The sequence below is a fragment of the Oncorhynchus kisutch genome, linkage group LG28 (genome assembly GCF_002021735.2).
Source record: "Oncorhynchus kisutch isolate 150728-3 linkage group LG28, Okis_V2, whole genome shotgun sequence".
Lineage (NCBI taxonomy): Eukaryota > Metazoa > Chordata > Actinopteri > Salmoniformes > Salmonidae > Oncorhynchus > Oncorhynchus kisutch.
The window spans coordinates 2,393,296-2,420,171 of record NC_034201.2 but is presented as its reverse complement, the minus strand read 5'-3'; the positions used below and the strand labels follow the sequence as shown (position 1 = coordinate 2,420,171).

Sequence of the window (26,876 nt, the reverse complement as noted above, 5' to 3'; positions counted from 1 at the left end):
GCAGAATTGAGTGAAGCAACTTCAAGCACATCGGAGATACAGGTTTTGCGCCAACCTGTCATTCAATCATTTGAATTTATTTGCTATTTTCATATAGGTACATACAATTAAAACTGAGGGTGCTAAGCCCCCCCTTGTGGAGCTGGGTCCGCACAGCTGCCTGCTCCTGGTGTTGCAAGACTGGCAGCACTAAAGACAAAACGGAGTAATAGTCAACCACAACTCAATCCAAGGACCAACTGTTATAGTAAATGGTACCAAATATTCAATGTTACTTCAATCATTCCTTCGTGTGCGTATTGCTTGTTTTGGGGTGCTTTTATGTCAAAGTTTAGTCCATAACATTTCAGGTCACAAAATATAATACTCTATATGAACCGTACTTGTTCTGTCAGTGAATGGCATTGTTGCTACGAGACAAATGTACTGCGATTCTCATTCATGCCTCTAGAGAGAGACATAGCACAATGTTCATGTCATCTTGAGGAAAGCTTCAGCAGAAGTATAATCTTCCAATAAAAATAACACAAATATTGCCATTTTTCTTTTCCATTGGCTCATATATTGGGATTGGGTTGTTGACTTTTCTTGTAATTAAAACTGTTGAAACTATGAAGATTTTAACCCACTCAACCCTAACACTTCTCCAAGTTTATACCATCATTGTAAAACCCTAGTTATTTTCTAGCTTTGACAAGTCATTTCTGAAGATTATAATTGAATGTGATTAATTCATGTCTGTCCTTCCATTTTTAAGGTCAAACCTATTACGTGAACTAAACTCTCATTTTAATATGGTGAAACTATTCCTTTAAAAAATCAAATAATCTGAACGTAATGGTCAAATCAGTGCAAAAGCAGTTGAGCTGGTTTTACTCTTTTTGGCCAATTTCTGGTTTCTGGTGGATAACTGAGCTCGTTGAGCATAACACATCAACCCTGTTACCCATAGATAGGTTTTTAACCATTTTAAAAACATTGAACAAGTATTCAATTGCCCCTCCCTGTTGAACACAAGTTTCCATTTCCTCTGTCACAAGGTGATTATTAAATATATATTTTTATGGCTGTTTTTAAGATGAGAACCTCAATCATGTTTTACTTTATTGGCACTTACTATAGTAATTTTGTTTATTTAAGCCCTTGAGATGGGAAACCATGTCTTTATGAAGTGGAACATGTGCTCTTTATGACAATGTTAAAATTAGGTCAAATTAAAAGTTTATTTTGACCAAGTTACTCTAACCAAACTGTACTCTGTTACTGGACTGACCCTACAGCAATCAGGTATTTGGCATCATGGCCAGATTTACAGTTGAATGCGCTAACATCCTAGGTCCAGTGACGAGGAGGAGTAGTAAGGATCGGAGGATCAATGCGCAGCGTGGTACGTGTTCATGCTCTTAAACCAAGCAAACACTGAAACAAAACAATAAACGACACTTGAAATAACTAACCGAAACAGTTCCATGTGGAACACACAGACACAGAAAATAAACACCCACGAAACACAAGTGGGACAAGGCTACCTAAGTATGATTCTCAATCAGAGACAACTAACGACACCTGCATCTGATTGAGAACCATACCAGGCAAAAGCAAACACAACATAGAAAACGTAACATAGACAAACCCCCCCAACTCACGCCTTGACCATACTAAGACAGAGACATAACAAAGGAACTAAGGTCAGAACGTGACAGTACCCCCCCCCCAAAGGTGCGGACTCCGGCCGCAAAACCTGAACCTATAGGGGAGGGTCTGGGTGGGTGTTTGTCCGCGGTGGCGGCTCTGGCGCGGACCCCACTCCACCATAGACCTGGACCCCACTCCACCATAGTCTTTGTCTGCCTCCTCAACCGCCTCCGTGGCCTCTCGGCAGCGCCAAAGGACGACTCCGGCAGCACCGGAGTGACGGGCGATTCCGGCAGCTCCTGGCTGACGAGCGGCTCTGGCAGCTCCTGACTGATGAGCGGCTCTGGCAGCTCCTGACGGACGGACGGCTCTGGCAGCTCCTGACTGACGGGCGGCTCTGGCAGCTCCTGACTGACGGACGGCTCTGGCAGCTCCTGGCTGACGAGCGGCTCTGGCAGCTCCTGACTGACGAGCGACTCTGGCAGCTCAGGACAGACGAGCGGCTCTGGCAGCTCCGGACAGACGGGCGACTCTGGCAGCCCCGGACAGACGGGCGACTCTGGCAGCTCAGGACAGACGGGCGACTCTGGCAGCTCAGGACAGCGGGCGACTCTGGCAGCTCCGGACAGACGGGCGACTCTGGCAGTTCCGGACAGACAGGCGACTCTGGCAGTTCCGGACAGACAGGCGACTCTGGCAGCTCAGGACAGACGGGCGACTCTGGCAGCTCAGGACAGGCGGGAGCACCTGCAGGAAGGAGATGGAGAGACAGCCTGGTGAGGGGGGCTGCCACCGGAGGCCTGGTGCGTGGAGGAGGCACCGGATAGACCGGACCGTGGAGGCGCACTGGAGGTCTCGAGCACCGAGCCTGCACAACCCTACCTGGCTGGATACTCCCCGTAGCCAGGCCAGTGCGGCGAGGTGCAATAGACGGCACTGGGCTGTGCTGGCGAACCGGGGACACCATGCGTAGGGCTGGTGCCATGTACCCTGGCCAGAGGAGACGCACTGGAGACCAGATGCGCTGAGCCAGCTTCATGGCACCTGGCTTGATGCCCACTCTAGCCCAGCAGATACGAGGCACTGCGATGTAACACACCGGCTATGCCTGTGCCTGCCCGGTCCACCTCTCTCCACGGTAAGCATGGGGAGTTGGCTCAGGTCTCCTACCTGACATAGCCACACTCCCTGTGTGCCTCCCCCCAATAAATTTTTGGGGCTGCCTCTCATCCCTGTTGCGCTGCCGTGCTAGCTCCTCATAATGCCGCCTCTCGGCTTTCGCTGCCTCTAGCTCTGTCCCTTGCCGTCTAATATCTCCTCCCAAGTCCAATCCTCCAGGTATCGCTGCCTCTCGTCACCACGCTGCTTGGTCCTTTCTTGGTGGGTGATTCTGTATCTGCACTAGACAGAACTGTTTCGGTTGCGTTCGTTCACTTTGTTGATTTTGTTCAGTGTTCATTTACTTTATTAAAAAGATGGACACGTACCACGCTGCGCATTGGTCCTCACCTTCTTCCACCACCAATGGCCGTCCAATGGCCGTTTTTTTTTTTTATGATCTGAATATCAAATCATTTCTGGGCAACAATCTTACTGTGATTGTTTTTCAATTACAATGCTAAAAAAAGAAACAAAAAGCTACTTAGCAAAGAGCAAAGACCAATCAATACTTTTTCTGGGACTATCTGAGTGGGGAGGGGGAAAACTGAAAAACAGCTGTTTTTGGCAGCGGGTTGGAACTCTCCTTCTTATTGGTCTAACTGATTTACCGCATGGGTATGTCACCATAGAAGGCCAAAACTCCCTCCACCAAACTGGCATAAATTTCAGGCAGTCTTTTCAAACAGCTCTTACACTAAAAGGGCATTATCATCATTTTCATAGTATTATTCCATTATTATATATTGTGGAAATATATATAAATCATGTTTTTGACTGCACTAGGCCTTTAATGAGAAAGGTAGTGTCACTGTGTGGGTGCAAACATGTAATGATCTTATTTGTTTGTGTGGAAGGCTGTGGCAATTGTTTTTTTTCCACCTGGGGAGGTCATCTTGGGAGGTCTTCATTTGAAGTTAAGCTTCATATCTAGACTGGCTCATATCTGCTGGAACTCTTTAGGCCCAATGTGTTGTCCTGTCCTTATCTACCTGTACAAGCTCATGTGTCTCCAATCTCTCTGACGCATGAATGCGTCAGTGAGTTTCTATGCCCTTTGCGCTGCTTTTTGATGTGCTGTGTACAGACTCACCCTTCACAGCTCTGATCTAAGGATCTTTGTGTCCATGTCCCTGCGGCCAATACTTGTCCACGTTTTTGTTCAGTTAGGGTTTCCAAAATAATATTTTATTTTCAGGACTGTAACGTGTTAGAATTCAATTAAGAGACAATTCCAGGAAAATGTGTATACAAAAGAACATCTAAGCACAGCCAGACTTTCTAAGGAATCAGTTGAGTGCTGTGAAAGTTTTTGGAGGGATCAACTCAACAAAACAAAAAAAGGATCTGTTTGCGTGCCTGAACAAAACGTGGGTTTACCGGTGCATTCATTTGAGGAACACCTGTGCTAACTCCCCGCCATGTTTCTTGGGCGGGAATTGTGAGTTGTTGACCTCGATGTGTTGGCTTTGTGTGGTGTGGCACGTCATGGGGAGACTGAGAACTGGATAGACCAGTCCAGCCCAACCTTAGGGTGGTCCCTCTCTCTGTGAGAACTAAAGTGTGGTGGTGGCGGGAGGGGAGCAATGACTTTACACTGGAAACACACCTTACAATGCTTATTAGAATGGGGGTAGAAGATAATTGTCAGAGTGAATAAAATCAGTTTCATTTGAACAAAATCAGCCCAGTTTTGGGGGTAAGAGATTGTCAACAGTACATCGTTCCAGCTGGTTATTCCAAACCAAAATCTTAACCATCATAAATTTAGTCAACACGACAGTCACCAGCTTTCTCTGAAACCATTTACGTAACAGGAATTGATTTTACTACTGCTGTGACACATCTCATCAGTTGCCAGTTGATTGCCAAATGATGTGTAAATTTAGCTATTTTGTGGAGTGCTTGAGTGTTTTCACCTTGTTCTGTAGAAAATGGAGATGACTGTTTGCTTTGACCAGCTAATGACTTCTGAGGCAAAGGATTACTTTGTGGGAGCCAGACACAACATCTTTCCCTATCTCCACCATCACGCATGGCCCTGACCACACACACACACACACACACACACACACACACACACACACACACACAAACGGCTGCCCATGCCAGCTTGTCACCCGTGACAGAGCACAGCCCTGATCTTTGGTGACTGTTCACAGTTGTGGTAAAATATGCTGCAGATCCACCCCCTCTTGTGACATAGCACTGAAGCGTGGCAGCCATTCTACTAACGCAAGAAGACGCCCACTCAAAGCATTCACCTGCTCTCTGCCTGCCTGCCACCAAAACATTGTTCATTATGACTTGGGTAAAACTACCTTGTCTGCCCAATGCACATGGAAGTGGCTCTTGCTTTTGCAAGTTTTATTCATTCCCTCACTCTAACCCAAAGAAAATGTTTAAAAAAACAATTGAACAAGTATTTGAAACTAAATGGGTCGTTCCACCAAGTAGGGGCCTTTTGAGTAGTGTAACTTGGCGGGGAAAAAAGCACTTTTATTTCACCTAATTTGGATATACTATCATAAATTGCACATGTTCAACTTAATTTAAAAAATGTTTTCCCATCTCAAGAAGTGAAATTAAAAAAGTACTATAATAAGTGTCTATTAAGAACCAAATATATTAACAGGGTTGATAACTTCATCTTAAATCAGCCATGAATCCCCTTGTGACAGGGGGAATGGAAGCTTGTCGTATGCAACAGGGAGGGGCAATTGAATGCAAGCTTCACCAAAAAAAACACATTGTTAAAACATTTCTAGCCTGTCTATGGGTAACAGGGTTGACGTGTTACGCTCGACCCACTCAGTTTTCCACCACAAAAAAGAGTAGAACCAGCTCACCTGCTTAACTTATTAGCTCCTTTTGTAAAATAAATGTAAAAGGAATATTTAACCATATTAAAATTAGATGTTCAGTTCATGTAACAGGGTTGACCTTTAAAATGAATCACTGATCACATTAAACAAATAATCATCAGAAATGACTAGGTCAAAGCCACAGGATAACTAGGGCTTTACATTGATGGTGAAAAGTTGGAGAAATGTTGGTGTTAAGGTGGGTTAAAATCCACCTAGAGATCAGAGGATGCACAGAGGGACATGTCTAAATGCAGAATTTTGGCACTTTAGCAAGTCTTTAAAAAATCACATATTGAATTTTTCCATGTGGTTTATATTCGAAGGCAATGTAGCCTAGTGGTTAGAGAATTGGACTAGTAACCGGAAGGTTGCAAGTTCAAAGCCCTGAGCTGACAAGGTACAAATCTGTCATTCTGCCCCTGAACAGGCAGTTAACCCGCTGTTCCTAGGCTGTCATTGAAAATAAGAATTTGTTCTTAACTGACTTGCCTAGTTAAATAAAGGTAAATAACAGGCTTTTCAAATTCAATATTTTTTGCACAATTTCTACTTTGCACTAATTTGAAAGAACAGACCAAATGTGAAGAAAAAAATTGAGAGCAGATATGAATGCCTTCTGTCTAGATCTTAACCGTATACCCCCTTACACACACATTGTGTTTTAACGAGACTCACAGATCAATGTTTAACTATCAATTGCATATTATAACATTTTTGTATTGTCCTGTCTAGGCCTACATAATTTTACATCTACAAACGAATGTTGGGTTGGTAGATTTAGAGGTGTTTTGCTATGATGCAAGAGGACAAGAGTGTCTATGGAATGGCATAGTCATTTAACTGGAGGGGGTAGTTTGGTGACAGGGGTATCCCTTGGTAACAACAACCTGTAGAAGACTGCTCGTTGCTAAGAGATTTCTTCAGAAAAGTGGACCCCCCTTCCTCCAAGAGTACAGATTACATGCAGAATCGCACTCCGTTAGTTGACATGTTCCTAGTTGCCCCAATTAAGACAATCTTTTTCAAATAAACTAACTTTGTCTTCAGTTAAGGAAATGGTTTTGTCACAAAAGTGTGTTGATGTCCGTTAATATGAATCCATGTCCTACCCTACGACATTCCCTAGCCTAGTTCGACTAGTCAGTCAGTGATGTGATGGCAGACCTTATTTCCATGAGAATGGTGAGGGGCAGGGAAAGGGTTAAGCCTGGACTGTGGGATAAGGAAGAAGGGGCACTCAATGCAACGCTAATTTTCTGCCCCATGGGGCACCCAGAGAAAAGAGGACAAAGCCAGCCATAAGACACGCTGAGAACCACGGTTTACTGTGTGCACCTGCATGCTCTAAAGCAGTGAGGGAACAATGAGATTTACCGAAACGGGTAATTATGCTCGGGAGTTGGATGGCTTTCCACTCTCCTTTTCTGTTGGGAAAGAGAAGCGGGCAAAGGCCTGGTGAAAGTTTAGACTATCTCCACATTAAATCATATAGGCCTTGAGTTTTATTCTACGGTTGCATTGGAAGACTTCAGTTATGTTTTATGTAAATGGTGTTAGTTTTAGGAATTTATCATAGGCACATTATGTGACAGTAGAAAATAGAAAAATAATAACACTTTATTACTTTTTTTTGTTTTACATCATTCTTGTCAAGTGACTTGAAATAACAATACCCTTACTATAAGGGTATTAATAAAACATGAATTCAATACATTTCACAACGGTAAATAAGGCCTAAACCTCAGAAAAGCAGCATCGATTTAAACTAAACAATAACAAAAATCCTCAAATATCGGTTCAGTTTTGTGTTTCAAAAAGTTGTGAAATAAAAACCAACTGCTATTTAACTTTTATATAAATTACAGGGTGTGTAGACCCATTTAGAGGTAAATTCATTTTCTGAACGGATACAGAAATGGCAGCTGTCTGAGAGAAACATTTGAGATTGTCAATGTCGAAGCCATTTTGTTCAGAATTCACAAAAACAAAATGTCATACTTCCACTTCAACTTTTCGAGTTCCAATTGCAGTCATTAATACTCTTTTAGATGGTGGGTTTAGAGAAATAGCAGAATGGGACAATATCTGGGGTCATAACCATCAAGGCATTCCAACTGGAATGTACACTGAAACCACTCAACGACCAATGATGACGACATCGTCATCTTGTCACAAAATATTGTCTGTGTCAGTGAGGGATCTCATCTTTGTATTAAAATGAATATTATTTTCTTGCTTCAGTCCCTGCACATTTACTGACCCCATTGGGCTGCCACCAGTCAATGCCAGCATATCAAGTCAGATCACGTTGTTTCCCAACATCCATCTCACTGGACTTCCACAATAACAGTGTCAGACCCTGTAGGTCAGATGTGGATAAGGGACCAACAAGAGTTAGGAGGGGAGTCGACAGCACTTCAACCAACATGATACACGGTTGATTGAATCAGTATAATGTCTCAGTTCAGAGGTATGCGAGTTGGTGAGTGAGTTCAGCTTAGAGGTGTGTGAGAGGGAATTCAAAGGTGGGTGAGTGGAGCTGACCCTCCCAGGTAATGCTGCTGGATGTTTGCTGCAGAGACGGAGTACCCTCTCTGGGCCTCTGAGGCATCTCCCCCAGGCATGTACATGCTGATCATGTCCCTGAGATGGTCTCCCTGGACCTGGATACCACGCTGGGTCTGGTGCTGCTGGTGGGCCTGGTGGTGGTGCTGCTGGAGGGGGCTGTGGGGCCCGGTGGGGGATGGGGACATGCTGTGGCCATCAGACTGCTGCTTCACCATGGACATCACTGGGCTGACCTGCTGGGGGCTGCTGTTGTAGGACATGGGGCTGAGGGAGAGAGATTGGAGATTGGGTTACTGATCAATTGAGACAAACTAATGAGAGTAACCATTTGACTTCAAAAAGTCACAAAAGGGTCACTGACCAAAAATAAATGGACAAGATGGAAATGGACTATTAGCGCCAATAAAACCACCTGGTCATGGGTTTTGTATATCCAAAAACAGTTTAGGCCTATAACTGCCAATGTTACATTGGAAAGAAAATATATATGAATAAACTGTAGACAGCCATTAAAATCATAGAAAAGGTAACAATCTAGACTCACCTGTATGCGTTGGCACCATTCATGTAGGCTTGGGCCTGGGCCATGCTGGACTGATACTGAAGTGCTGACAGGTCATAGCGGTGAAGCTGCTGGCTGTAGCCGAGCGCCTCGCTCTGCATCGCCGCAGTGTAGCCCCCTGTGTGGCCCCAGCCATATGCGTCCATTCTGGGGTTTCCAACTTGTCCCTGAGCCGCGGACGCACTCAGCAGGTGGTTACCGGCCGACATCTGATACTGGGCGGCTAGAGTATTGTTCTTCGGCATCGGTTTGGTTTTACGACGGGGCTTGTATTTGTAGTCCGGATAATCCTTCATGTGCACCGCGCGGAGGCGCTTAGCCTCGTCAATGAAGGGCCTTTTCTCAGCGTCTGTTAGAGATTTCCACGCGACACCCAGCCGTTTGGATATCTCAGAATTGTGCATTTTGGGATTTTCCTGAGCCATTTTCCGTCGCTCACCGCGAGACCAGACCATGAAGGCATTCATGGGCCGCTTGACTTTGTCCATTGGGTCAGGTTGGATTGTCGGTAATTTGGAACCTGTGTGGCCGCCCTCGTGCCCCCCTACTCCGTTCGCAGGTGGCATTCCTGTTCCAGGATGATGTGAAGGAACAGAGGACTTGAGTTGGTGCTCTATAATGTTATACATATTTACCATAAACGAAATATACAAAGTTTGAACAGAGCTTTAAAATTACACCGGCTGTGTAATGTCAACCAAGCATCCCAAGCAGAAGTTGAAAACAATAACGATAAAACAAATTGTCAGAGATGGAAACAAAATCGGCGCAAAAACATCCTGCTACCAACTCACGACTTCAGATGCTGGCCTTTAAACTACAATGAGAAGAGAGATACTGCTGTAGAGTTCCTTCTTGAAATAACTCCCTATCCCACTGGTAGCTGGTGATTATAAAACTTCTTCACAAGCAAATCTGCTCCTAACTTCCCTCCCTCCAGCCCACTCATTTACATCACTATAGAAGGGGTGCGGTGAATTTGGAATGCACTTGAGTGAATATGAAGAGAGGCGGAATCGCTGTGGGAGGGAGGGAGGCAGCCCCCCCCCCCCTTCTCTCTCTGCAACGCAAACTTCAAACTTTACTTTGTTAAATGTATTATATAGTTCTTGTTAATTTAAGATAAATAATACTTTTGTTTCAGGCTTCTCCATAACATTGGCCAACAGACATGTTTAAGACAAGGGAGGGAGAAGGCAGGGAACCCCTCACCCAATTCTCTCTCCAATACAAACTTAAAAAACGAGTTTACATTTTCAGATTCATCATTCTTATTTACTTAAGGTATATAATTATTTTATTTCAGATCTTTCTCTATAATATTGGCCACCACATTAATGACACTTGTTGACAGTAATCAAAATAAGTTTAGGCTTTTCATATCAATGTAATGTCAGAATGACATCTGTAGCATATTTGAACGACCTAATAACATATTACAATGTACAATCCATTGGATTCCATTGTCAAAAGCCTGGTAGGCTTATGTTTTCAGAGAGAAAGTATGTCAACAAAACAAGACCCATTTCACAGTATATACCCCATGCATGGTCCATGCCTCCTCTATCCAGTAGCAGCTCCCTGCGGTTCTAAAATGAGACTAGGTGTGATATTACTAGTAGCTACCCATTACACCTTTTTCTAGTTTCTATGGTCACCACTTTACACCTCCACTGGGGGCTAGGTGTTTGCCCATAGCCATCAATCAGTAAATAGCTCATTCATTATGCTTTGCAGGATTAAGAGTCAGTGCTTGAATTGAGCTGGTGCCCACAGGTGTACCGGCACCTCTTATAGAATACAGGCAATAAAATATGATGACTACTGACACCTACATATAAAGACTACTGGGCCGGCACCCAAAATGAGTACTAGCTGGCACCTACTATTTCAGTCCACTTCAAGCACTGAGTAGTGTGATACAAGTTGAATGTTAGAGTGATATAATCAAATGGGATAATGACAAATATAACAAAAACTATAAACTGGTGAATTAAGTTGGTATCCAGTTTATAATAGCAATAAGGCACCTCAGGGGTTTGTTGTATATGGCCAATATACCACAACTCCACTTTGTGTCGTGCCTAGGAACAGCCTAGCCGTGGTATATTGGCCATATACCACAACCCCCAGAGGTGCCTTATTGCTTAAATAGACCGCAATGTGCACAATAATACCAGTCCCCATTAGCATCAGGGAGATTTGGTTGGTTGAGAGATCGATCTGTTAATTTGGACTGAAAGTCCACAATAATATATACATTATCCAATCTATTTGGATTAGCTAGTTCCAATGGCCACAATAACACAGCCATTAACCAATTTATTTGGACTGGTTCCAATGACCAAGATAATATAACCATTATGCAACTTATTTGACTACTTGTACTTGGAGTATGCCTCTCCCATTGTGCCAGGGTCATTCTTTTTGTGAGTAGAAGATAAGGGAAATAGAGGAAATACATGTATGTTTCCTGGTGTTGTGGTGGTGACAATCAATTCAACATTAAAGTGGGCAAATAAAAGACCGACAAGACAGAGGGGGTGAGATTTGAAAGCCTCTAGCATTATATACATAGGAAAAAAACAGAGATTGGCAATGACAGATTTGAGGCAAAGGAAAATGAAGTGGAGAGGTTGAGGAGAAGAAAGAGGATAGAAAGAGAGGGAGGCCAAGAAACAGAGAGTAGCACAAACAAAAGGTTGGTGATGGGGGGTTGGTGGTTGGAAGAGAAAGTCCTCAGAGACAAGCAGATTGAAAGCCGCTCTATTCATCGCTCTCTCCTCCGGCTCTTCTCATGTAAATGGGCCCTGCGGTCTCCCAGCTATCCGTCACAGGGCAGGGGGACCCAGGCAGGGCCCTTTACGAGCCTCCCGCACACACAATTGCTCTACCAACAATTGGGGTGCCAATGGGGGGGTTGGGGGGTCACGGTTGGGAGGCCAATCTTGGTGAGAGAAATAGTGAAGGATGGATACCGGAGAGAGGGGGGGGGGATGTGCAATTGGAGGAATGACCACCTACACTGAGCCAGAGAAGTATACATTGGTTTAGGTTGGTTGCATTTAATAACATAAGGAAAAGTGATGAAATGATAACAGGAACCGTGTGAGAGAATGACAAGAGGCTGTTCGATGCCAATTCTCAACTGTAAAAGTTTAAAGGGCGAGGATTTGTTTCTTAATAAGAAATAGGACGCTGACATGCTGTTACCTTCTAATAACTCTGATTCATGTAGATTTGTTCAATTGACACACTGAGAGATCTTTAAAGGGGGCTGTAGCCTATAGACCAACAACATTTCTAAAGAGCACTTAGGCCTATTCTGGACAAACATAAAGACACACAGCAGAGAAATTACAAATTGTAGAAATATACTAGAAAATAATTTCAGAAAAACATGGACTTATTCACCAGATCCACTTTATGACTGTCAGTAACTCCATTAGTAACTAGTCCAGTAAAACAATGTAAATTTGTAAAAATTCTAACTCCCGAATACCTTCCTGGTGTTGTGGTGGTGACAATCAATTCAACATTAAAGTGGGCGAATAAAATACCGACAAGACAGAGGGGGTGAGATTTGAAAGCCTCTAGCATTATATACATAAGAAAAAAACAGAGATTGGCAATGACAGATTTGAGGCAACGGACACTTGAGACAAAGCTGTTGTTCAAAGTCTTTCTGACCTATCTACCACCTTGGGTCCATCTCTCTTTTTTTTGTGGGTGCTTTTAAACATAAAAAGTGATTTATAATGTTTTAAAATCTAAATGCCCGAAGGATAGGCACTGCTGAGTGAAGCAGCAACACTGGATGGAAGGCACCCAAAATTGGACAGTATTTGGAATCCATCTGGTGGCAGACACAGGTATTTATTTATTCTTAGTTTAACTAGGCAAGTCTTAAGAAAAAGTTCTTATTTTCAATGACAGCCTAGGAACAGTGGATTAACTGCCTTGTTCAGGGGACAGAACAACAGATTTTTACTTTGTCAGCTCAGGGATTTGATCTTGCAATCTTTCAGTTACAAGTCCAATGCTCTAACCACTAGGCTACCTGCCTCCCATTGAAAACCCCATTGTCATAATACACTTGTTTTTCCTCTGTGTAATGTCAAACAAGCAGTAACGTTCTACATTCTATCCCTAAAATGTTACTGGTCAAGCATACTGCTTGTGCATTTCAATGAACCAAATGTGATTAAGTGCACTCTGTGGTAATCAAATCAGTTCCAACTGCAAATATCCAAAGAAGCTTAACATTTTTATTAAATCAAAGACATCCCCACTTACATAGAGCAGAATACAATGTAGAAATTATTTTTTACATTGTTTCTGTAAAAATGATTTCAGCTAGACTACATTTGTATGATAATTGCTGTTGTTTCATTATGTTTCAGATAGTCTACAACGTCAATATTGTTAACTATGTTTGAGCAGAAATCTTAAAATGCTTGCAGGTAGACTAATTCTGAAATGTTGCCAAATTATTGTCAAAAGAGCTGATCTGATTGGTCAAAATACCAATTTGGTGGAAAAAGATCTGAATTTGGCTGCCTGTGTAAATGCATTTGCCTAGTCCTAGAGACAATCCGAGAATGCATCTGAATACAAAATATATGGGTTTATACAAGACAAGAATGCAATTATTTCATGGCCCCACTATTTATGCAATAAATCCCCCCTGCATGACCATTCGGATGTTCCAAAAAACAGGATCATTAAATCTCTTAATATGGGTCATATTGAGGGAGATCGATTAAGCTGAACTGCAGTGCACAGGTCTATAGCCAGTGACATAAATGGGTAAAAGCAGTGAGGGAGGAGCACCCTTCTCAAATTGAAGAGTAATCTGCACCGCTCGGTCATGTTGTCAACAAGGCAGCATGATGCATCGTTTAGAAACATACAACATCTCTTTTCCACAAAACACACTATATATACAAAAGTATGTGGACACCCCTTCAAATGAGTGGATTTAGCTATTTCAGCTACACCCGTTACTGACAGGTGTATAAAATCGCCATGCAATGTCCATAGACAAATATTGACAGTAGAATAGCCTAGAAGCCGCACACAAGCCTAAGATCACCATACGCAATGCCAAGCGTGTAAATCTCACCGCCATTGGACTCTTCGAGCAGTAGAGATGCGTTTTCTGGAGTGATGAATCACTCCATCAGGTAGCCTGACGGACGAATCTGGGTTTGGGGGATGCCAAGACAACGCTACCTACCCCAATGCATAGTGCCAACTGTGTAGTTTGGTGGAGAAGGAATAATGGTCTGAGGCTGTTTTTCATGGTTCGGGTTAGGCCCCTTAGTTCCAGTGAAGGGAAATCTTAACGCTACAGCATACAAGGACATTCTAGATTATTCTGTGCTTCCAACTTTGTGGCAACAGTTTGGGAAAGGCCCTTTCCTTTCCTGTTTCAGCATGACAATGCCCCTTGCACAAAACGAGGTCCACACAGAAATGTTTCTTTGAGATCGGTGTGGAAGAACTTGACTGGAGAGCCCTGACCTCAACCCCATCGAACACCTTTGGGGTGAATTGGAACGCCAACTGCAAGCCAGGCCTAATCGCCCAACATCAGTGCCTGACCTCACTAATGCTCTTGTGGCTGAATGGAAGCAAGTCCACACAGCAATGTTCCAACACCTAGTGGACAGCCTTCCCAGAAGAGTGGTTGTTATAGCAGCAAAGGGGAGGCCAACTCCCTATTAATGCCATGACTTTGGAATGAGATGTTCGACGAGAAGGATTCCACAAACTTTTGGTCATGTAGGGTCATGCAGGGTATATGTTCGAATTTTGACATCCGGTTCTGTTGGCATGCATTGAAACGTGTGGCCTTATCGTGGCTTGCAAATTACCATGAATTAATGGACTTATTTCCTAAAATGTATTATTTCCAATGATTATATTCATTGTGTGACAAGAAATAACTATCAGGTCTATTATGCTCCAGCAGCTAGAATTTGTCTGTCCACAATTCAACTGTGGGAACATGGAGGCTCTCAACACCAGACAACAGACAGATCTGTCCGCTACTATACCAGAGATTGTTCATGAGGAGATTACCTCTGCACAGCAATTACTTTTTGGCTTTGTGACGGTCTATTTAAAAAAAATGTTAACTGTTTTTACATGACAAACACTTTCCTAAAACTTGAAATGACTTCCATCCCATACGACTTCTATGAATTAAAAAAGAGGCCAGCTTTCCATTATAGAGCAGTGTGTCACCATCTGGCTACACTAAGAGTCATATTAACTGCCGTTTTCCCGCGCTTCATTGAATGTCTTCACTTTGACATGAGGAGCACCGCTTGTCTCCTTTGAATATAATCAATTTGTCATTCGGGTTGAGCCACATGGTCAAGTAGACCCTTTTCCGGCTTACAGACTGGCCATCAGTCGACCTATCTAGTCATCAATGTGCTATGCAATACTTACCAGGAGAAGAGAGAGCCAAGGAATAGCGCTACTATCCTGCATCCTTCAGCTGGGGTGGGCATCCTTTCCCTACTGCTTGTCTCTGTCCAGCACTCTGAGACACCTGAGAGCAACACAAGAGGGATTACTTGGCTGGGAATCGGATGGTAGTGCCCTCGGCCAATGTAGGAAAGCATGAGCTTTGCTGGTTTGAGTGTGTGTTCGTGATACTTGTTACTGTTCTATATCTATAGTATCTATATCCACAGTAAAACGAGTCCTATATCGACATAACCTGAAAGGCCGATCAACAAGGAAGAAGCCACTGCTCCAAAACCGCCATAAAAAAGCCAGACTATGGTTTGCCAGACTAACTGCACATGGGGACAAATGTCCTCTGGTCTGATGAAACAAAAATAGAACTGTTTGGACATAATGACCATCGTTATGTTTGGAAGAAAAAGGGGGAGGCTTGTAAGCCGAAGAACACCATCCAAACCGTGAAGCACGGAGGTGGCAGCATCATGTTGTGGGGGTGATTTGCTGCAGGAGGGACTGGTGCACTTCACAAAGTAGATGGCATCATGAGGTAGGAAAATTATGTGGGTATATTGAAGCAACATCTCAAGACATCAGTCAGGAAGTTAAAGCTTGGTCGCAAATGGGTCTTCCAAATGGACAATGACCCTAAGCATACTTCCAAAGTTGTGGCAAAATAGCTTAAGGACAACAAAGTCAAGGTATTGGAGTGGCCATCACAAAGCCCTGACCTCAATCCTATAGAAAATTTGTGGGCAGAACTGAAAAAGGGTGTGCGAGCAAGGAGGCCTACAAACCTGACTCAGTTACACCACCTCTGTCAGGAGGAATGGGCCAAAATTCACCCAACTTATTGTGGGAAGCTTGTGGAAGGCTATTCGGAATGTTTGACCCAAGTTAAACAATTTAAAGGCAATGCTACCAAATACTAATTGAGTGTATGTACACTTCTGACCCACTGGGAATGTGATGAAAGAAATAAAAGCTGAAATAAATCATTCTCTCTACTATTATTCTGACATTTCACATTCTTAAATAAAGTGGTAATCCTAACTGACCTAAAACAGGGAATTTTTACTAGGATTAAATGTCAGGAATTGTGAAAAAAATATTTTAAATGTATTTGGCTAAGGTGAATGTAAACTTCCGACTTCAACTGTGTGTGAATATGGGTATATGTGTGTTGCGAGCAGAAGTCACTTTCATTACCATGCCATCCCTTGTTTACTCCCTTCGACCTGCACCGTCGTCAGAGTGCCCCCATGTGCTGACAACCACCTATGTTCCTCCTGGCCAGAGCCGGGGATTTGTTCGAGCAGCCTTCATCTAATAGACCACTTGTCTACTCCCTTCGGCCTGCACTCTTTTCGAATCTAGTCACCATGAGGGGTATTATTATCACCAGAATGATGCATTCTATGTGCCGTGCCTGTGTGCCTCTCACAGTTAGTTTCTCATAGCTTAAAGCCCCTCTCCTTGTAAACTCTAGAGGGTAAGGCCCTATCTAGTGGACCTATTTTGTAAGATGGCCCTCCGACCTGCAACTGTCTTTTACATTTATATATGTGTTCCCCTTCTTATAATGTATATTATTGCCCCTTTTACTATCATCCTGGGCTAAGGTCTCCTTAAGAGGGTCATAGTTACTACCACCATTTAATTTCTTCACTTGACATTCAGCGCACTGGGCAGAAATCACATCGCGTCAACACCCACCTCGGGCCTTCGTGATGCTTTGATTGAATTAAACAGTCAGATTCCCCTGGTCTGCACCAGTTCTGAGTCAGTTGCTAGGCACCGGCTATGGCGACCTGCCGGAGACACATGCGCGAACTGGGCAGATCCACGAGAAGGGCCTGGCACTCGTCCAGAGTAGCCGCCGCCAACTGCCGGACTAAACCCCCACCGGTCCGCCATCGCCAGACGAACCTCCACAGGCCGCCCCTTGCGAGAGTCCGCGAGACGGGCCACACGACAAATTTCCGACGGTTGCGAGAGGAAGGCAACAGTGCGACTTCTCCCAAGCTCGAGCCCAGCCCCAGCCCGACCGACCCAGCCTTTAAATCTGACTTGCCGACTTCCCTTACATACCTTGTTCTAAAATGCCAGAGGCTGTTCACCTTGTAGAGATGCTATGGATATGGGTACGGTCCGGGGAGAGATTTACACCCTACCCTCTCTTCTGGAATTTCAAGGGCCAGCGAGAGCTCACCGGACACTACTGGAACGTAACGCTTTCCAGGGCTTTTTATGTTGAAAATACTTCCTATATGTAACAGTATAACTTTAGACCGTCCCGTCGCCAATACCCGGGCGCGAACCAGGGACCCTCTGCACACATCAACAACAGTCACTCACGAAGCATCGTTAACCATCGCTCCACAAAAGCCACGGCCCTTGCAGAGCAAGGGGAACCACTACTTCAAGGTCTCAGAGCAAGTGACGTTACCGATTGAAATGCTATTTAGCGTGCACCGCTAACTAAGCTAGTCGTTTCAAGTTTATCTCAATACTTTGTTATATACCCTTTGTTGGCAATGACAGAGGTCAAACGTTTTCTGTAAGTCTTCACAAGGTTTTCACACACTGTTGCTGGTATTTTGGCCCATTCCTCCATGCAGATCTCCTCTAGAGCAGTGATGTTTTGGGGCTGTTGCTGGGCAACACAGACTTTCAACTCCCTCCAAAGATTTTCTATGGGGTTGAGATCTGGAGATTGGCTAGGCCACTCCAGGACCTTGAAATGGTTCTTACGAAGCCACTCCTTCGTTGCCCGGGCGGTGTGTTTGGGATCATTGTCATGCTGAAAGCCACGTTTCAAATTCAATGCCCTTGCTGATGGAAGGAGGTTTTCACTCAAAATCTCACGATACATGGCCCCATTCATTCTTTTACACAGATCAGTCGTCCTGGTCCCTTTGCAGAAAAACAGCCCCAAAGCATGATGTTTTCACCCCCATGCGTCACAGTAGGTATGGTGTTCTTTGGATGCAAATCAGCATTTTTTGTCCTCCAAACACGACGAGTTGAGTTTTTACCAAAAAGTTATATTTTGGTTTCATCTGACCATCTCTAAAAAACTTCAGACAGGCCTGGACACGTCTGGCACTGCAGGATTTGAGTCCCTGGCGGCGTAGTGTGTTACTGATGGTAGGCTTTGTTACTTTGGTCCCAGCTCTCTGCAGGTCTTTCACTCGGTCCCCCCTTGTGGTTCTGGGATTTTTGCTCACCGTTCTTGATGAGGAGCGCCAGCGAAACGGGGCTCGTCTCCTTTGAATATCATCAATTTGTCATTCGGTTGCGCCACATGGCCAGGTAGACTATTATTCATTTTTTGCCCTCCAGGACACCTACAGCACCCGATGTCACAGGAAGGCCATCATCAGAACTATGAAACAACACATATGGAATCATGTAGTAACCAAAAAACAAATGTAAATATATTTTATATTTGAGATTATTCAAAGTAGCCACCGTTTGGGGTGATGACATCTTTGCACACTCTTGGCATTCTCTCAACCAGTTTCATGAGGTAGCCACCTGGAATTCCTTTCCTTTTAAATACGTTTGAGACAATCAGTCAGGCGGGTATACAGAAGATAGGCCTATTTGGTAAAAGATCCAATCCATATTATGGCAAGAACAGCTCAAATAAGCAAAGAGAAACGAAAGTCCATCATAACTTTAAGACATGAAAGTCAGTCAATGCGGAACATTTTAAGAACTTTGAAAGTTTCTTCAAGTGCAAAAACCATCAAGCGCTATGATGAAACTGGCTCTCATGAGAACCGCCACAGGAAATGAAGACCCAGAGTTACCTCTGCTGCAGAGGATAAGTTCATTAGAGTTACCAGCCTCAAATAAATGCTTCACAGATTTCAAGTAACAGACACATCTCAACATCAACTGTTCAGAGGAGCCTGCGTGAACCAGGCCTTCATAGTCAAATTGCTGCAAAGAAATCACTACTAAAGGACACCAATAAGAAGAGACTTGCTTGGGCCAAGAAACACGAGCAATGGGCATTAGACCGGTGGAAATCTGTACTTTGGTGAGACGAGTCCAAATATGAGATTTTTAGATCCAACCACTGTGTCTTTGTGAGACGCAGAATAGGTGAACGGATGATCTCCGCATGTGTGGTTCCCACCGTGAAGCATGGAGGAGGTGGTGTGATTGTGTGGTGGTGTCTTTGCTGGGGACACTGTCTGATTTATTTAGAATTCAAGGCACAATTAACCAACATGGCTGCCACAACATTCTGCAGCGATACGCCATCCCATCTGGTTTGCACTTAGTGGGACTATCATTTGTTTTTCAACAGGACAATGACCCAAAACACCTCCAGGCTGTGTAAGGGATATTTGACCAAGAAGGAGAGTGATGGAGTGCTGCATCAGATGACCTGGCTTCCACAATCACCTGACCTCAACCCGATTGAGATGGTTTGGGATGAGTTGGACAGCCGAGTGAAGGAAAAGCAGCCAACAAGTGCTCAGCATATGTGGGAATTCCTTCAAGATTTTTGGAAAAGCATTCCAGGTAAAGCTGGTTGAGAGAATTCCAAGTGTGCAACGCTGCTATCAAGTCAAAGAGTGGTTGCTACATGATTCCACATGTATTATTTCATAGTTTTGATGTCTTCACTATTATTCTACAATGTAGAAAATAGTAAAAATAAAGAAAAACCCTTGAATGAGTAGATGTCCACATTTTTTAACTGGTACTATATAAGAAAAGGTTTGTGCTTTGCCGATATGAGTGTGTGTGGGATACTTGTTACCGCTCCATCCCTTCACACCTTACCTAGTGTTCATCTCTGTTTGGGTGGCTGTGTATTGTGAGCGGAAGAGAAGGCACTTTCATTACCAGGCCATCCCTTGTTTACTTCATTCGGGCCTGCACAATTGTCAGAATGCCCCCTTGCTCTGACAACCGCCAAAGTGGTCTCCCAATCGTGGTAGGGGTTTTCGTTGTCAGGAGTACCAAGGAATGTCAAACCCACTTGACCTGATGTAGCCCCGGGTGGTTTAAGCACCCTCGTCACTCAAAGCCTTTTCCTCGAGCAGATCTATGGAGTACAGCAGGACTCTCTGGCTTACCAGCTTTGCGAAGGCTGCCCTTTGGGACTGCTATACTTCCATGGGTCGCAGCACTTGGTTGTTACGAGTGGGCCACATGGCCCTGGTCCCTACCGGGACTCCCGGAAACTTTTCTAGGATTTCTGGGGCAGTATGGAGATGGTGCGTGATCTTTTTAGATCTAGCCAACTCAAGAGTGTCAAAGGCGAATTCGTATGGCACTGTAACATTGACCACCAAAGCTGCAGCTTTTTTCACGAGTCTGGTTTCCTCAGTTTCCCATTCTGTGAAAATAAACTTATCTCCTTGATAACGTTCCATCTGTTGCTTTCGGCTTCTACTAATAGGTCACATACCTGTGCCTATTTATGCAGGCTCCTTGGATCGACGGGCATCGACCCAGTATGTGTGAACAAGATTCGTACGGGTCTGGACAGCGCCTGCAATGAGGAATCCCTCTGGCCTTCCTCTTGCAAGCATCTCCAGGGTGGGATAAATGTTGGCCGTCAACTTAAGCCCTTCGATGTACTGGCCTTGCTTGAATCTGAGGATTAGCCAGCCAAGTATTGCTGGTCTTGCCTTTACCAAAGGCCTGCGTCCCTATACCTTAAGTTACCAGGCTGATCCATTTCCGCATTTCCTCTCGCCTCCAATCGTACGGTATTGGGCACCGCGGTGTCACTAAGCCGGTTAAGTTGTCTTCGAGGGAGGGCCTCCCTGTGTCACTCCCACCGGCTCTCAGCCATGTTCCCTTGAATACCGATTCCTCAACCGTGCTGCCAGTTATCCTCCGGGTGCACTCATCAGAAGAGTGCCACAGCCAGTGGATCCTTCTGGCCTGGATCGATGGAATTTGGCAGACCAATATTATTTTTATTTGTCAAACGGCAGCCAAGCATCGATGATCATGTCACCAGAAAAAGACTCGATATTGGAGAGGAGCATCAAGCTCATCACATTGCACTTTCACCACCCTGTGATGTTCATCGTCATTTATTTCATATGTAGCCTAATAAACTGCACACTTTCCCAATGAGTCGTTGTGGGAGGACAACACGTCATCGCGTGACACCCAAGTTTACTTCAATATGATGGTTATTTGGTAGACACTAAAAGATCCCACCTTGTCTAGCGTATTTTTGTTGTCTGCATTTGGAAAGTTAACCGGAGAATGTTCTGTTTCCATCAGGCCTGTCATGACATTTTTTATGCAACGTGTACTTTAGTCGCATAATAAGGTTGGATGAAAACCTGGTTAGTGTCGACAAAAAAAAAAGATATCACTGGACAAGTTAATGGAAACATAGCTACTGATTACATTAACATGATAAATAACTGGCAAAACAAACACATTATTTATTTGGTAACTTTATTGAAGTCACCCCCCTTCACCAATTTGTAAAATGAAACCAAACTAATGAATAAAAAAAGGTGTGGAAAATAAATAAAATGTTTATACTGGAATTTTATTCCATGTAGTCCATCAAATGTCTTTGCACTCAAAGCAAAACTCCCAATAGCCCCCTCTGTACACCTTCAGTTTCTCCCCCAAAATGCCAACCTTTGTGAAATGTAAATGATACACTTTAGAATTAAATATGGGTAGTTTTATATATTCAATCAAAATATCTACCAACAGCTTGTGTCTTACCACTCATTAACGGTGTTGAAATGAATAGCTCTACTTTCAAGGAGGCACATGGAGGATTTTTTAAAACATTTTTATAAACAATGTCATCCTTTGTTTGTTTAAAAACTCTCCTGCAGAAAATCTACTGCATATCAGCAATGGAGAGTGATAAAATATAACAACTTCAATGCAAATAACAAAGACTGCAACTGCATAGTGCAATCCCCATTCCCAAAAGAAGTTACCATTTCCTATTGAAATGGAGTCCCAAGGGGTCCTTGTATACAACATAAGGACATGAAGTCTGCTGCTAATGCAAACATACTGATCCTTGTCTGTGGCCAAGTAAACATACAATTCTAGGTTTTTATAATGCAAGGCTAGCATAGAGAACCAAATGAGTGAGGCTGACCTGAGGGACCGCAGAGGGTATGGAAAAGGAGGGGAAAACGGGGGTTCCCCTACCCCATTTAAGAGCGCAAAATTGGGATACACGGGAGAAGCTTGGATAGGTGGGAATATAGGTGGGTGATAGGTAGGAAATGGGAGATTTTAGAGAACAGTGAGATGATGATAGTGGTATGTAGACCACCAGCAGGCAGGGCGCCAGGGGGCTCTACTCTAGATCAGGTCAGCCACATTCATGGGCATCTCTTCTACTGTGGTGTTGTAGAACGTCTCAATGTCCCGGAGAGTGCGCTTGTCCTCCTCTGTCACCATGTTGATGGCAACACCCTTTCTGCCAAAACGGCCTCCTCTCCCGATCCTGGCACACAACATTTAAAGACAAGGTTAATATGAACCCTGCCGATCTGCATTTAGAATTAAAACAGTAGTGAAATAAACATGAAATGAAACAAACCAGGAGGAATGTGAGCAGATCAATATAGATAACTCTGGAAATGTAAAAAAATTAACAGGAATTCCTGATTCATTCGCTTTATAACTAGGGTGGCAACAAATTCTACAGGTGGAATTCAAACCTGAGTAAAGCACACGAAAATTATACATGATTCCCTTTTAATGCACTTCTCTCTATGCATATTCTGACCTTTCATTTAAGCATGAGAATAGCATGCTATTCACACGCTATTCATTCTGGGGTGGAGACCCAAAAACTTAAGTTGTGGCAAAGGCGTCTTTATACGCCGTATTCTGACAGCTACCTAATTACCTCATAATTCCACTACCTTTACGCACGATGAATAACGTCGAGCAACTTGTCGGTTCCAAGTGGAACATCTTTCTTTTATCCAACAGAAATAACACCATTCTCCATGCACTATTGATTAGAGCTAGGTAAATTAGTAATCCATTTGGATAAGGGGATTGTAAATAAATCTAAATAAACTAGGGTAGCCTAGTGGTTAGAGCGGTGGACTAGTAACCGAAAGGTTGCAAGTTCAAATCCCCGAGCTGACAAGGTACAAATCTGTCGTTCTGCCCCTGAACAGCCAGTTAACCCACTGTTCCTAGGCCGTCATTGAAAATAAGAATTTGTTCTTAACTGACTTGCCTAGTAAAATAAATAAAAAACCAGTTAAAGGGTAGCAAACTGAAGCATATCAACATATCACCTTTCCCACAGTGAAGTTCATGAAATGCTGGCCTTATAACTTGGGGTGAAATTTGGAGACCTGAGGTATTATAACGCCAAACCTACAGAGTTTATTTATGATTTCTAGAATGTTTTAATTAGAGTGATTTTCTGGCATTGTTCATTAGCCAACATCAACTTCTTTTTGTTCGAACCTATTGTACAACTTTCTCACCTTCACTTGGCTTTCTTTCATTGATCCCTAATATTCTGAAGCTTTAGTGAGTGTCAAAAAAAAAAAAAACAAGTACAGCCAATTTAAAAGGATGGATTTAGATAAATGTACTGACAACTTTATTGACAATCGTTTCAGCGGTTGAATTAAATTTATTCAGCATTTATTCAGCATGCGCAAGGGGGTAGACAAGTTTTTTTCTTCTGGTTATATAATGTTTACATACCCTACATTATTCATCTCATATGTATACGTATATACTGTACTCGATACCATCTACTGCATCCTTATGTAATACATGTATCACTAGCCACTTTAAACTATGCCACTTTGTTTACATGCTCATCTCATATGTATATACTGCACTCAATACCATCTACTGTATCTTGCCTATGCCGCTCTGTACCATCACTCATTCATATATCTTTAGGTACATATTCTTTATCCCTTTACACTTGTGTCTATAAGGTAGTAGTTTTGGAATTGTTAGCTAGATTACTTGTTGGTTATTACTGCATTGTCGGAACTAGAAGCACAAGCATTTCGCTACACTCGCACTAACATCTGCTAACCATGTTTATGTGACAAATAAAATTTGATTTGATTTGGTTAGGCCATCTTGATATCTGGCTTCCTCGAGACATTTGTGGGCCTTAATTATTTAATCAAACAGCATGCTTAAAGCATCAGACAAATTCAGTAGATATAGTTGATTTTATTAAAGCACAAAGTGTGTGTCTATATATGGAAAAGTACACGTTTACAAATGTCAACCAATCGATTGGTCGAAAGAAGAGACTACGTTTGGTCAAGCAATATTTTTTGGGGTCGGGGACAACCCTAATCCATACACCCAGTCACTACAAAGAAACAGGCGTCCTTCCTGACTCACTTGTCAGAGAGGAAGGAAATCACTCAGGGATTTCACCAGGAGGACAATGGTGATGTTAAAACCGTTACAGAGTTTAAATGGCTGTGAAAGGAGAAAACTGTGGATGAATCAAAAACATTGCAAGAGCTTTGCACACCTGGATTGTACAATATTTGCACATTATTCTTAAATTCTTCAAGCTCTCTCAAGTTGGTTTTTGCTAGACAGCCATTTTCAAATCTTGCCATAGATTTTCAAGCTGATTTTTAAGTCAAAACTGTAACTAGGCCACTCCGGAACATTCAATGTCATCTTGCTAAGCAACTCCAGTGTAGATTTGGCCTTGTGTTTTAGGTTAATGTCCTGCTAAAAGGTGAATTAGTCTCCCAGTGTGTTGGAAAGCAGCCTGAACCAGGTTTTCCTCGAGGTGCCCTTCTTTGCGATGCATTGAAAAACAGGGGTGTGAAAAAAGGGGTGTGAATAGCTTACGTTCCGAAGGCACTGTAAATGTATGCGGGTATACCTGACAGTGGCTACTGATAGTGGGATAATATTTAACACAGTACAAATTGTAAAAAATACAGTGAAAAGTCTGGGTATAATTAAAACATTCTAGAAATCATGAATCAACTCCGTAGGTTTGTTGCTATACTGTAATTTGCGCACGGCTGCAAAGGCCTATAGCTTGGGTCTCCAAATGCTATCCCAAGGCCAGCATTTCATATAAACTTCATTGTGGACATTGCTGCCATATGACTGGTTTCACATTTGTCTCCATCGTTAAGGTAAAATAGATCTAAAACAATACTAATTTATATTTACAAATGCCTTATTTAAACGTCTTACTCATTTACCTAGTTCTTATCAATAGCTCTTATCAATTTGCTTTTATCAATTACAATGCACGGAGAATGGTGTTCTCTATGTAAAAAAAATGTTCCCCATAGAACTTACAGGTTTCATCGTCCGTAAAGGTGGTGGAATTATGTTGGAATTAAGTCACGGTGAGAATACAGTATCTGTAGACGCAGATCCGCCAATCCATTTCTTTGATATACAGCCCAAATGAAAAGCGGGTGAATAGCATGCTATTCTCATGCTTAAGTTTAAGGTCAGAATACACATAGATAGAAAAGTGTATAAAAAGGGAATTCCGTTAAATTTACACACGCTTAACTCGGGTCGGAATTCCCCACTAAGGGATTTCAATGGGGCTTTCTCCATTCTGATTGCTTAATATTGTTAAATCAAACTAAATACTCAGCATTTTAATCAATTTCTGCACTCCTTTGAGATCATTTCCACACTGCTACATAGGGCTGCACGATATGTGCCCAAAAAATCTCATATTTACCAAAACATTGTAATTGCGATTTAGATCAAAACACTTGGGTGAACTGTTGGAATCAAGGCAATAGAATGATTATTTAAATTCTATAGTTACAATATAATAGTGAGCACTTTGAATACACTGTTGTTTGACATGACAACGAATGAACAAGCCCAGGGAGTAATTATTGTGACAGGATAGGAACCAAAGTGTTGGTCAGTGTTACCTAGGGGACCCTATAATCTAGCTACATTAAATGTTTTCTCTTAGCTACATCATATAGCTAACATTTTCATGCTTCGCCTATTCCTCTTTGATTTAGAAGATACTGTTGCACAAAAACAATGATGACTTAGGCCTACACCAGCACTGGTATCAGGCTGTATTAGCTAGTTATGTTTGCTCTGACTCAGTAAATGTATTAGCTAACTGGTGATTAGCATTAGCAGCTAAAACTATACAATTTTAGCAACAACTTGCTTGTGGATTTATATTAAGAAGCAAAGTGGAAATGAGCATCGTTGTCATCAACATCTTGTCGCAAGTGCTGTATTAACTATGCAGTGGTCGTAGCATATCACATTTAGCGGAGTAGCATATCACATTTAACAAACCAAACATTCAGGCCTCTGCATCAATACCAGTATATAGTAAAATACGCTATACCGCTCATCCCTAAGGGTCCCTCCTACCTGTGAATGTAGTTCTCACGGTTGGTTGGCAGGTCATAGTTGATAACCAGAGACACCTGCTGAACATCAATTCCTCGGGCCTGAAAGGAGAAACATGATCAGCACTCCTGCAATGCCTGACCTCTAGCTGCCATTGCTTTATTACCCTGAACACTGGAACTAGCATAGTTCTGTGTGGATCAGTTGGTAAGAGAGTGTGGTGTTAGCAATACCAAAGGTTATGGGTTCAG

The 26,876-nt window shown here is 43.0% G+C and overlaps 2 protein-coding genes across 5 annotated transcripts in view; both read right to left on the bottom strand.

Moving 5' to 3' along the window:
* Positions 1–7,261: 7,261 nt before the first annotated feature.
* LOC109873016 (transcription factor Sox-19a) lies at positions 7,262–15,525 on the bottom strand. Of its 3 annotated transcripts, none has more exons than XM_031808496.1 (3): positions 15,253–15,525; positions 8,773–9,358; positions 7,262–8,492 (listed from the first exon to the last, which is right to left on the bottom strand). In XM_031808496.1, exons 2-3 carry the CDS (start codon positions 9,354–9,356, stop codon positions 8,180–8,182), a joined length of 897 nt encoding a protein of 298 aa, XP_031664356.1. In that variant the 5' UTR covers positions 9,357–9,358; positions 15,253–15,525; the 3' UTR covers positions 7,262–8,179. The 3 variants fall into 3 exon arrangements, with proteins under 3 accessions (XP_031664356.1, XP_020320085.1, XP_020320084.1); XM_020464496.2 differs by lacking the exon at positions 15,253–15,525 and adding an exon at positions 9,585–9,785; XM_020464495.2 differs by lacking the exon at positions 15,253–15,525 and having other exon boundaries at positions 8,773–9,788.
* Positions 15,526–21,703: 6,178 nt separating this feature from the next.
* The window catches only part of LOC109873488 (eukaryotic initiation factor 4A-I-like), a 39,466-nt gene continuing 34,293 nt past the window's right edge, over positions 21,704–26,876 (bottom strand). For both annotated transcript variants that reach the window (XM_031807644.1, XM_031807645.1), the window contains exons 10-11: positions 26,647–26,726; positions 21,704–22,747 (exon numbers count right to left, since the gene is read on the bottom strand). In XM_031807644.1, coding sequence (XP_031663504.1) covers positions 22,603–22,747; positions 26,647–26,726 — 225 coding nt within the window. In that variant the 3' untranslated portion in view covers positions 21,704–22,602. The remainder of the gene's footprint in view (positions 22,748–26,646; positions 26,727–26,876) is intronic.